A 13,107-nucleotide genomic window follows, 5' to 3' on the forward strand; every position below is an offset into this window, starting at 1 on the left:
GGAATCTGTCATTTGTCACTAAACATTTATTAATGTTACTTTATGCATTACATTGTAAAGGAATAGCCAGACTTATAATGTGAACTAGAGAATTTTTTAAAAGATTTGATAGGAATGGTCAATAAACAATATTTAAAACATGTGCATTTAGGCTGGGTGCGGTGGCTCGCTCCTGTAATCCCAGCACTTTGAGAGGCTGAGGCAGGTCAGGAGTTCCAGACCAGCCTGATCAAACATGGTGAAACCCCGTCTCTACCAAAAGTACAAAAAAAAATTAGCTGGATGTGGTGGCGGGCCCCTGTAATCACAGTTACTCAGGAGGCCAAAGCAGGAGACTCGCTTGAACCTGGGCAGTGGAGGTTGCAGTGAGCCGAGATCATGCCATTGCACTCCAGCCTGAGTGACATAATGAGATTCCATCTCAAAATAATAATAATAATAATAATAATAATAATAAATAAAACATGCACATTTGGACTTCTCAGTTTTTGTCTACTCGATTTCTATGACTATTTTATAATGTGAAATAGTCTATATTAAAACAAATAAAGCTGATTAAAAAAAAGAAGGTGATAAATTGGTAGAAGGCCTTGAGGATAGGTAGAGGTATTTGATATAGTAAGTCATGGGGACCCAAGGCACTTAAGCAGAGGAATATAAATATAAAATAATCATATAAAATTCTGAAAAAATACTTTAACTGCCCCACAACATATGTTAAAGAAAACAATGTTTTCCAGTATATAGTCTAGTATATTTTATAAGGAATATACTAACCTCACTCTCTTCCCACCAAAAATGAGGAATTTGTAAAAGTAAAAACAAGCAGTAGTTTATAAGCTCTATAGAAAATGTATTTAAACAGATGGCTATTTACTTAGGCCTAGCCTAAATATTTAAACATGCCAGAGGCTTTGAAAATTTAATAAAAAATGTATTGACCTACATAACACAAAAACATATTGGAAATTTTAGATTGATATAATAAATCTACTAATATAGTAATTTGATTAAAATAAATATTTGATTTCTACATGACCAGACAGCATACCAATCATTTCTCCTGCAGCTCCTTCATCTCCAAACCCATCTCCATTGTCACAGAACAGAGATCTTTCTCCAGTGAGGCTTCCGGAACTATGTTCAATTAAAGGACCGCTGGAATTCAGTAATATGTTGTCATCAAAGAAGCTATGTCTTCTGAGAATTTCAGATTCCTCCCCTAAATAAATATATGTCATTAATACTAAGTCACAGAAACACAGAATTTTAGGTTAGAAGGAAATTCAGATATCATCTAGCATAATCCTGCCACCCAACACATCATTTTATAGATGAAGAAAACGGCTGAAAGACTTATTTGAATTATTCAACTAAAGTCACTCAGTTAGTCAGTAGAAACCAGATTTTTAGTCTAATGCTCTTTCAAATACAATAGAAAAAAATGCCAAAATATTACATAGAGTTTATAGTTGTGATATAGTTTAATAACTTCCTAAGGTAAAAATACTATGGAAAATATTTTTTTCTATTTTAGGTAAGTCAGTTCTGCTTGACCAAGTATATCTCATAGTATTTCAAGGACAATTGCTTGTACTGTTCATGCATATGGGAGGTTTGGAAAATAAGGAACATGTCAGCCATCTTAGGAAATGTAAAGGCAGGTAAAATATTAGAGAAAGGGTTTACAACATTCATTCAATAAATATTTATTGAATATGCTAGGGGATAGTGATAGAGGTTTGTAAAAAAAAAGACAAACCCAGTCAGCTAACATTAACTGAGTGCTTATAATATGTATTATATAATAGAAAATACTATTATAATTCTCATTGTACAGATGAGGAAACACAACCACAGAAAGGTTTTGTAACTTGCACACAGTCACACTATAATAAATGACAGAGTCGGGATCTGAACCCAGCTGTCTCTGACTCCAAAGCCTGCATTCTGACAATCACGGCACTATACTGATAGTTCCAGAGGACCAGAAGTCAGCTCTTGACCAGAAAATCAGTTCTTTCCCTCTTTTGGGTTTGAATCTCTAGGTCCAGGAGTCTGAAACCCCTGGGGTCCAGGTTAGTCCTCTCCTCCCTCTAAAAACCCATGTTAGTGTTAGACAGTAAAGAAAATCATGAGGTATTACCCATATTGAAAATTCTTTTATAGACCTAAATCTTCTAGAAAGGAAGAGTGGGGAAAAAAACAACTATTGTGATGCTGGATTAAAGACTTGCTCAGAAGAAAAGACCAAATTACTTTTTCAAAAATTAAGAATATATTCACATCATCCAGGTACAGCTTGACAGCTCCCAAAGGAAAAGCCAGCGTTGGTCAATAAGAGAATAAGACTTGGGAAGACACTGTATTCTCAGCATTGAGCATCACGAGAAGCTCAGATTACACAAATTACGTAAAAGAAATAATCATTGCCTTTGATGTTATATTATAATCCAGAATAAGATGGATTAATTTTAAATATTTATTAGAGGATATTAGGTTTGAATCAGTTTTTCAAGAAGAGAAAAATCACTGGTGAAGAAGATTAAAGGAAGGAATAAGGGAAATAACCCTATGATGTTGTTAGTTGTTTCCCAACTTTACAAATAAGGGAAGTAAGGCTCAGAGAGGTTAGGCAATCTGCCTAATATCACACAGCAAATCAATAGAGAAAGTTCAGATTCAAACCCAAATCTGTCCATTTACTAAGAACATGTTCTTCCCACCTTTTAAAATTGTATAGGAAGATAGAGAAATGTGAACAACTAAATTGTATTGGTTGGGTGGTAAGATATTTGCTTGACTAGAGCAAAAAGCCCATATTAAGAGTAAAACAAATAAAGTTGATAAAATAAAGGTGGTGATAAATTGACAGAGGGCCTTGAGTATAGATAGAGGTATGTGATACAGTAAGTCATAGGGACCCAATCCTTTGCACTTAAGCAGAGGAATGTGATATACCAAAAATGGAATTTAAAGACAATCGCTCTTACAAATGTGTACAAAACATGGAAAGAGACTAGAGGAAGATTTGTAGGAGGGTATTGCAATACTCCAGGACTTTGGTACTGGTGAACTATATCAGTGGCTAAGGAAATAGAAAAAAGACCTAAAAGACATTTCAGAATTTAAAAACAAACAAACAAAAAAACAGCACTAGTATGAAATTGACTGAAAGTATAGTTAAAAGTGATCCTGGCCAGACACAGTGGCTCATGCCTGCAATCCCAGCACTTTGGGAGGCTGAGGCAGTCAGATCACCTGAGGCTAGGAGTTCAAAATCAGCCTGGCAAACATGGTAAAACCCCATCTCTACTAAAAATTCAAAAATTAGCCAGGTGTGGCAGCGCACGCCTGTAGTCCCAGCTACTCTGGAGGCTGAGGCAGGAGAATTGCTTGAGCCTGGGAGGCCGAGGTTGTAGTGAGTTGAGATCGTGCCACTGCACTCCAACCCTGGATGACAGAGCAAGACCCCATAAAAAAAAAAAAAAGTGAGCCTAAAGTTTCAGGCCCAAATAAGAATAGTGGGTGAATTGTAAAGAGTGTCTTGGGAGTAGGGAATATTATTACCTCTTTGCCAACGTGTTACAGTTCTGGGTCTGGGGTTATACCCAGTAAGAGATCAGTGCTACTTAAAGGATAATCTGCAGACTGGTGCTGGTCCACAAAAAAAGAAAATAAATTAAAAGTACATGTTCAGAAAGTTTTACAGAAATTTGACAGAGCAATTTTATATCTGTTGATTCTACTAACAAAACTTGAAGCTTGTATTTTGATTTTTAAATTTTTAATTTTTCTAATAATTCATTTTATTGTATTTTACAAAGTAAAATATAATACAGATTGAAAATTGACAAAAATTATTAAACTGATCCTTCACCACAGATTGAGAAACACAGCTACAGATATAGCAAGAGTTATGGAAGCAGAGTGAGGATGAAAAGTCGAAGTTAGAGATGTTGGTCGAGCATTACTTTCTTGACTCCCTTCCCCAACCAAGATAGACATAGGCCATCTTTCTCCTATACTCATTGTTTTGGGCACTATAGGAAATTCAAATATGAACATTACACTGATTCTACCCTCATGGAGTTTGCAGACCAAGACAAGAGGTGTATAAATATCATTATATAAGACAGAGAGTAGTAGATGCCAGAAGAAAAAGAGCAAATACTCTATAAATTATACCATATTGCTTCAATTTTAAAGTACACTAGCCAGGCAGTGGCTCATGCCTGTAAACCCAATACTTTGGGAGGCTGAGGCAGGAGGATTGCTTGAACACAGAAGTTCAAGACCAGCCCAGGCAACATAGCGAGACTCTGATTTTAACAAAAAGTTTTAAAAAAGCAGCCGAGTGTGGTGGCATGTACCCATAGTCCCAGCTACTTAGGAGGCTAAGGTGGGAAGATTGTGAGCCCAGAAGGTCAAGGCTGCAGTGAGCCATGATCATGCATTCCAATCTGGGCAACAAGAACAAGATTCTGTCTCAAAAAAATTTAAAAATAAAGTACACTCACCTTGCCCAAACAGATTTTAACATTTTAAAATTCAGTTTCTGTTTCACAATCAATATATACATTTAGTGTGGTAGCATTTCCTCTTCCCCACCCCCAGCCTGATTTAAAATCCATTATTTTACAATTGATATCATCATATATCAGACGAAATATATTTTGAAGGCATTTCATGCAGCATACATATAAAATCTTGTATGTATGTTGATATAGCAACTGTTTATTGATGTGTCTGTCTCATACCCTGAATCTCCCTGAGGGCAGGAACTGCTTCTTTAAATTTTGGTACTACCTTGTCTACTGATAGCACCTGATATATAGTAGGTATTCAGTAAATGGTTATACACTGAGAATAGAAGTATATCCTAAGACTGAGTCTTGGCATTGATGTCTATACTAGAAAAAGGCAAGGAAAAATTTATTGAGAATTACATTTATACATCAAAAGATTCATTCTATAGCTATTTCTACTGGCATTGTTTCAATACACAAATACAAATATAATTGATTATAATTTTTAGTTTTGAGTTCTCAAATATTCTCACCAAAGCCCTCAGCTTGAAAAAGTAAATCGTTGTCAAAATTTTCTCTAATAGTGATTTCTTCTGGTCTGCTTTGATTCTGAGTAAAGTGCTCTGAAACATCAATAGCACTATGGAGAAATATAAGATTGAGAAAAACATGAGAACAGGAAACAATGATACTGTAAAAATATCATTGATACAGTGAAGAAACTAAAACAATTTTCATTTTCTCAATAGTATTATTTATAAATACTAGTTTATTATATATACATGTATACAAATAATCTCTAGGCTCCCAAATCCAACGGTATATTTTCACTCTCTTATTTACTTGTACAAACAAATATCATTTGACTTAGATGTTGACTTTTGCTATGGCCTAAATGTTTTGTGTCTTCCTCACCCCAAATGCATATGTTGAAATCTAATCTTCAATATGGTGGTATTAGGAGGTGAGAACTTTAGGAGGTAATTAGGTCATGAGGGCAGATTCCTCATGAACGAGATTAGTGCCCTTATAAAAGAGACCCCAGAAAGCTGCCTCACTCTTTATACCATGTGAGAACATGGTGAGAAGGTTGCCATCTATGAATCAGGAAGCAGTCCAACACCAGACAATGAATCTGCTGGCAACTTTATCTGGAATTTCTCAGCCTCCAGAATGACGAGAACTAAATTTCGATTGTTAATAAGCCACCCGGTTTATGGTATTTTGTTATAGCAGCCCAAACAGACTAAGAAAACTCCCTTCATGGAATACATTCTTGTCTTGGCCTCTGAGATATCACTATTTCTTGATTTCCTTTTTACCTGCTCCTTTTCTGTTCCTCATATCCCAGACTAACTATTGGGAATGACCATATACTCAGTCCTCAGATCCCTCTATTTTTTTAAAATGTATACTCACTACCTTGGGAATCTCTTAGAGTTCATGGTTGAAGTTCCATCTAGACATTCACAACTTGCAAATTTATACATCCAGTTCAGAGCTCTCTCTTGAATTTCCAACCCAGAGAGTCAACTACTTACCTAACCCCCTTTGATGTTGTCTTAGTCCATTTGGGCAACTATAATAAAATAACTTAAACTGGGTAATTTATAAACAACAGATTTTTTTTGCTCACAGTCCTGGAGGATATGAAGTCCAAGATCAAGGTGCCAGCAGATTTGGTATCTTTTGAGGGCCTGTTCCTCATAGACAGTGCCTTTTTGCTGTGAACTCACACAATGGAAGGGACAAGAAAACTCCTGTAGGTCTCTTTTATAAGGGAACTAATCTTACTTAAGATAGTGGAGCCCTTATGACTTCATCACTTCCAACTCTTTTGTTGTTCTTCCTAAAAGATCATTGTGGCTTCAGAGTCCCACCTCTTAATACCATGACCTTGAGGGTTAGGCATCATTTGACTTAGATGTTGACTATTCCTACGGCCTAAATGTTTGTGTCTTCCTCATATGAATTTTAGGGGAACATATGTATTCAGACCATAACAGATGTGTAACAGTCATCCCAAAACTTATATATAAAACCTAGTTTACTTCCTTCTCTCTCCTCCTTTTAAATCTGATTATCCTAATCTTATTAAGTGGTAAGTCTGTTCTCATGCCAAAAATCATATAGTATCCTTCACTTTCTCTTAAAGTTGTAATCAATTCATCAGCAAATTCTACTGGCTTTGCCTTCCAGATATATCTATAACTTGACTGCTACCACCTGGGTGAGATGAAGACTGAGAACTGATCATAGATACTGTATTCTCACATTTGGACTTCTTACTACAATAATCTTCTCATGGGCTCTCATTCCTCCCTTTCCCCTTATAGTAAGTAGCCAGAGAGAAGATGTTGAAATCAAGTCAGATCCTGTCACTCCTCTATTCAAAACCTTCCTGTGTTACCTGAGTAAAAAAAAAAAAAGTCCTACTGTAGTGTATAACACCCTACATCATCTGCGTCTCCTGCTACCTCTCTGATCTCATCTCCTACCACTCAGCCCCTCGTTTACTCCACTAGTCTCACTTGCCTTCTTGCTGCTCCTCAAAAATGTCCAGTATGCTCTCTGCTTTAGGGCCTTTCTACTTGCTCTTCCTAAAATATTCTTCCACATTACTAAATGATTTGTTCCTTCACCTCCTTCAGATTTCTGTTGTTACCTTTTCAGAAAAGGCTTTCCTGTCATACTATTTATTTCATTTTGTATTTCTCTTCATAATGGTGATCATCTCCTGACATATATTTGTTTATTTATTATCTACCCCAATTAAAATTTAAGATCCATGAGACCAGCAGCTATGTTTAATTCACTGCTATCTCTTCAGTGCCTACAACAGTTTCTGGCATATGGAAGGCACACAATGAATATTTACTGAATGACTATATGAATATACTGTCAATATTACAAATTACATTGAATAAATATAATGATACACTTTTGTTGTTGTACTTTGGGATTTTATACCAAATATAAGTCTTTACTAACCACATCTGTGCTTTTTCAGCTGTTAACTACATTCCATTTGCCTCAATGAAATCTGAATATAAAATCAAATATCAAGAAAATTAAACCAAAGGAAAATAAATAAAATAATTTACTTTATATTTTGGGTGTCAAAATCATGAAATTCTTCTGGCAATGTGATAGCATTATAAGATGCTTCAAAATTCTCTTTTGGAAGGTCAACCAGTCCTGAAAAGAACAAAAAACCACACTCAATAAACAACAATGCTATATAAAATAAGGAACTCCCAACTAACTCTCTATATTCTTTTACTGGACTACTGCTTATTCTCTTTAACTAGTATTCCTCTATCTACTCCTACTCTTCGGTAGTCCATTCTCTATAAAGCAGACAAAGTAATATTTTAAAAAATTAATCAGATTAGATGTCTCTAAAGCTTAAAATGATTTAGTGACTTCTCCAGTGTATTTAATAAAATCAAAATTTCCAATTGGAGTCTCTGTACCCCTACAAACCTATCAGGTGTCAGCTAATGACATTCATCTCTTTTCTCATTATTTTCCAACCATACTGACCATACTAGCCTTTTTGTGCCCTGAAAAAGTTAAGCATTTTTCCACCTCAAGACCTTTGCTCTTGCAGTTTCCTCTACCTAGAATGCTGTTCCCTCAGGGACTTTTTACATGGCTGGGTAGTTCTCATTTTTCAAGTCTGAGCTTAAATTCTATCCTCTCAGAAAGGATTTTTCCAATTATTTTAATTAAAGTGAACTTCTCTGTTATTTTCTGCTGTAGCACTCTGTTTATTTTCCTTTATAGCACAATTATAATTTATAATTCCTGTAATAAGTTTTTAATATTTTAATTATCTGATTTCCTCACCTGACTGAAAAGAATCTTACTTATCTTGTCTTTGTATCCCCGAGCCTAACATAATGTTTGGCACTGCGTGTGAAATCAATAAATATTTGTGGAATATGTAAAAAAATAATAAATGAACAAATAAACCATACTCGATATAAATATAAATTCACCTAGAGATTATGCAAATATTCTAAATGAAGAAGACTTAAAAAAATCTGTGAATCCTGATTCAACAATCTGCCAAAAGATATTTTGCCTTCCTGCTGATTGATGGAATAGTATGTGCAAGGCACTGAGACAGATACTATAAGAGATTCAGAAAATAATTATGACAAAGACCTTGCCTTCAATAAGCTTGAAGACTAGTGACAGAGGCAAATCTGTACCTAAATAACCACAAAACAAGGAGGAAAACAAACAATGTCTTAAAAGTGAAACAGATGCTATATACATTTTGAAGGCATTATATTTATGACACATGTAAACCTCTGGCACTTTGGAATGCTTAGGGATTTTTGATTTGGCATAAGCAGCATGCTCCTTGGAGTCTTGAGAATTCTGAAACAATTACAATTACTGATATCTGTGTTTTGTCAATCATACTATTTCTAATTTCTCTCATAAAGGCAAAAACAGGTAAGACAAACTAAATGATCCATTAAAAACAGAGTATCAGAGTTTCTTATGCAAGTGTAGTGACTTTAAGTATATATCCTACATAAATATGCAGAAACATTACAAGTTTTAGAAAGCACAACCTTTTCCTGCATGCATAGGAAAAGAGCAAGGAAATGAATACAATTTATCCTCAACCATGGAAAGTTAGATTCATTCAAAACTAAGTTTACATTCACCATACTCACCTGAAGTATATTAAAGAGCCCACCCCCAACTAAAATGCAAAAGGGAACCAAGAAGAGTGAGACAAATCAACATTACATGTATACCTGGGCGAAATGTCATCTTCATTTTAAGAAATGCTTCACTGCAATCTGCCAAAAGATATTTTGCCTTCCTGTTATAGATTCGAACAACTCCCAAAAGAAGGTGTCCTGAAGTTCGAAGTGCAATTTTCACCTTTCAACAATTATTGAAGTATTAGAAGAGTAAAAATTAGGTTCATAAATCTATTCTTTGAAAGTTACTGACATCATAAGAATTTGTTCTCTTTAAAAAGCAGATATTTTGTATTCTTATTTAAAGTAAATCACTTAACTTTTTACCTCACCTTACAAAATGATTGACTTTTGATTCTTATTCAAGGAAGTTAATCTAATATGGCATTTAAGTAAAGTATACTATTATTGGTATTATGAGAGGAATAGGAACTCTGTAGTCAGACAGAATTGGGTTCAGTTCTTGGTTCAGTTGCTAAAGCTGTCACTTAACCTTCCTGAACTTCAGTTTAATAAAAATGGCTACAATTTATTATATACTTACTTTATGCCAGGCATTGTTCTAAGAGCTTTTCATACACTAATTTATTTAATTTTGACAACAACATCTTAGAAAAAACTAAGACTCAGATATGTTAAGTAGGATGCCCAAAGTAATATAATTATTAAGTGATAAAGCAATAATTAAATGTAAATTTGGCCAACTCAAAACATGCTAACTACAGTTCACAGAAGCTCAAAGAAGCCAACCTCATAGGGTTGTTGTAAAGATTAAATAGACTTATAGGCATAAAGTCCAGCCCCGTGCCTAACACACAATAGACTTTCAATTTGTCCTTCTCTAAAGTTGAAAAATACTTAACTTATAACAATATCAAATATTGTAATGCAAATTCTAATCACTGTTTTATAGTGTTTTATAATGAACATAGTACTTTACTGTTTATGACATATTTTCACATATTTTTAGATTTATAATCAGTCATCTTTCTACCCTCCCCATTTATTCATTATTTTCTAAGAGATGTCTATTAAGTATCTACTATGTCTACTGTATTTTGTTAGTGAATAAGAAAGGATTATAAATACACATAAAATATGGCCTTTATCCCTTAGGGTCCAATCTATCTATGCTAGATATATGAAAAAGTTAATTGTCAACAGAAACCAATGTTTGTTATAACACTAAATGCTAAGAGGAATTAAAGGAAAGACCATTTGACAAGTAAAACTTCCTTGAAAATGTATTTCCTGATATAAGCGTATTTTAATGCCTTTCCTCCCCCAAAGTCACTATAAATACAAGCTATAATTTTAATCAGTAACATACCTTGGGTGAAAGAATTTTCTTAATGGTTATCTCTAGATTACATTCAAATACATGGGCCTTTGTGAGCTTCTTCTCCCAGTGAGCTGCAAGCCATATTTTGGCCAATGGCCCTCGTTTACTCATAAGCCCATATGTGTAGAACATGTTGCCTGTATTCCTTACTTGTATTTAATGAACTAGAAAGAACATGAAAAGATATTTAAAATTTTACCACAAAAACTTTTTATTGCTATTTAATAAGATAAATATTTATCAATTCTACAAAATTACATTCAGATTATGTTCTAATTCAATGGGTTATTCAATTCAAATTATTCTCTTGTAAATAAGAGAAACTTATTTAGAAAATAAAATTATAACCTAACGACAAAGTTCTAGTAGATTGTGAACTACACCTGTACACCTGGCTTAAATGTAACCTGATTAATGATCTCTTCTTACATTTCACTTATTTAATTAAAAAAATGGAGTTTTCTTCTTACTAATATAGTCAAATAAATAAAGAGGAAGGCTGAAAATATAGGAAACAGAAATAAGAAAGAAACAAGAGTAAGAAAAGGCAGACAAAACCAAGAAAAGCTAATACAGAGCACCTCTTTTCTAAAACTTAAGAATTTAAGAAGTGTTGGATTATTGATTTATACACGGTGTTGAATTTCATTGCTCTCTTTAAGATGCTCTGGTTTATTCAACAATATTTTGATTTTTAAAGGTAAAATCATGGGATTCCAAAAAGTGGAGTGAAGTTTCCACCCCATATAGTAGAATAATGAAGAAAACAAGAAACTATAGGAAAAGAATTAGAAAGCAAGGGAGAAAACAAGAATCAAATTTAAATATTTTGAAATAAGAACGGTAAAAGAAACTCTTCACTTAAAACAAAGAGAAGGAATTAATATCCATTTTTACAAACTGTACTGTTTTTACTAACTATACTATTCTTGGTACCACCACAGGGCTCTATGACAAAGCTAAAGATGAGAAGGGATGTTATAACACTTTAACTTCTAGAGAAGAATCAAATTATTGCTTACATATAAGTAATCTTACACTGCCACTATGAAGCTTTTTAAGTTTCTGATAAAAGAGAAAACTGAGCCAAGATAAACACAGAGTCGACCACAGAATTAAAAACTTAGGTAAACTTCGATCAATGTCCATTTCTACCGCAAGATCCAATCATTAGCATGTAATCTGCCAAATCATGTTCCCCCACCCAGCAGCTGGAGATTTTAATGTTTATGGCTTGTGCCTTGCGTTGGTTCCACTGTCTTTCTTTTTAGTCTGCGTGTTTTGCTGTCTCGGAATAAATTCCTATTTATCTTTTTAAATTGCTCCCGGTGGTGTGAGGTACTTTTAAAATGTACTCTTTGTCCCGGAGTGGTGGCTCACGCCTGTAATCCCAGCACTTTGTGAGGCCGAGGTGGGCGGATCACTTTGAGGCCAGGAACTGGGGACCAGCCTGACCAATATGGCGAAACCCTGTTTCTCTTAAAAATACAAAAAGTAGCCAGGCATGGTGGCGGGAGTCTGTAATCCCAGCTACTTGGGAGGCTGAGGTAGGAGAATCGCTTGAATCCGGGAGACAGAGGCTGCAGTGAACCGGGATCTCTTTATTTCAGCCTGGGGACAGAGGGAGACTCTGTCTCAAAAAAATGAAATGTACTTTTTAAGTGATGGACTTTTTTAAAAAAAAAACCCACCCTGCGATTTACTATTCTTGAGACATTGATTTTCCCGAGCACATTATTACCTACCGTTTTCCCCCTCCCCACAAAATATGCACACACAAAAAAAACCCCACGTCTTGGAGGCTATTTCTATCTCTAGATTGAACTGACTTCGTGCAAAGTGAAGCTAATGCGACGTGGCCAATCCGTGGGAACCGGCAGGAAGGGCAGGGTGGCGGCGGTGGCGGGAGGGAGCGGAGGGAGGGAGGGAGGGGCAGGAAGGAGACCGGGCGGGGACCCTGGGAGAGGAGAGTGAGGAGAGAGGGGAGAGCTGGAGAGGGCAAAACCCTTCACGGGGTGGGAGGGGAGGCAGAAGCGGGTGAGGGATGGGAAAGGAAGGTGCCGGGGTTGGGAGCAGCTGACGGCCACTCTCAGGGGCAGAGGGACGCCAAAGGCTCCTCCACAGAAGACTCCTCAGCAATCAAGGCCGGGTGCTCACAGAGGGAAACGGAGGCCACATTGCCCATTTTCTTCTGCGTGCGGGAAAGGAGACCCCGGGTAGCGCCTCCAGTCCTAGCTGGGCTGCTGGCGACGACCTTTCTTCCTCAGGCGGGACCCTCCAGGCTTGGCGCCGCGAGCTAAGGGGGCGGTGAGGCGCCGGGGCCCGGTGCGTGTGGGGATGTGGACGGTGGCGGCCCCCATCTCCCAGCCCGCCTACAGCCCTCGGGGTCCGGCCGGCCTCTCAGGCTGCGCCCTACTTTCAAAGCCGGGTCTGAGGTGTGGCGCGCACGAGCTGAGGCAGCGAAGAGTCGCCGGGTCCGCGAGTCAGGTCCCGGGCGCTAAGTTCT

General features: G+C 36.4%; 1 protein-coding gene across 3 annotated transcripts in view; it reads right to left on the bottom strand.

Annotated features, from left to right (window-relative positions):
* The window catches only part of RAD21L1 (RAD21 cohesin complex component like 1), a 30,717-nt gene extending 17,610 nt beyond the window's left edge, over nt 1-13,107 (bottom strand). For all 3 annotated transcript variants that reach the window (XM_012455275.3, XM_012455274.3, XM_012455273.3), the window contains exons 1-6: nt 13,018-13,107; nt 10,590-10,765; nt 9,311-9,440; nt 7,634-7,727; nt 5,063-5,169; nt 1,052-1,222 (exon numbers count right to left, since the gene is read on the bottom strand). In XM_012455275.3, the coding sequence (XP_012310698.2) occupies nt 1,052-1,222; nt 5,063-5,169; nt 7,634-7,727; nt 9,311-9,440; nt 10,590-10,733 (646 nt within the window). In that variant the 5' untranslated portion in view covers nt 10,734-10,765; nt 13,018-13,107. The remainder of the gene's footprint in view (nt 1-1,051; nt 1,223-5,062; nt 5,170-7,633; nt 7,728-9,310; nt 9,441-10,589; nt 10,766-13,017) is intronic.

Source organism: Aotus nancymaae, unplaced genomic scaffold (assembly GCF_030222135.1).
Source record: "Aotus nancymaae isolate 86718 unplaced genomic scaffold, 86718_ANA_hifiasm-v0.15.2.pri h1tg000029l, whole genome shotgun sequence".
Lineage (NCBI taxonomy): Eukaryota > Metazoa > Chordata > Mammalia > Primates > Aotidae > Aotus > Aotus nancymaae.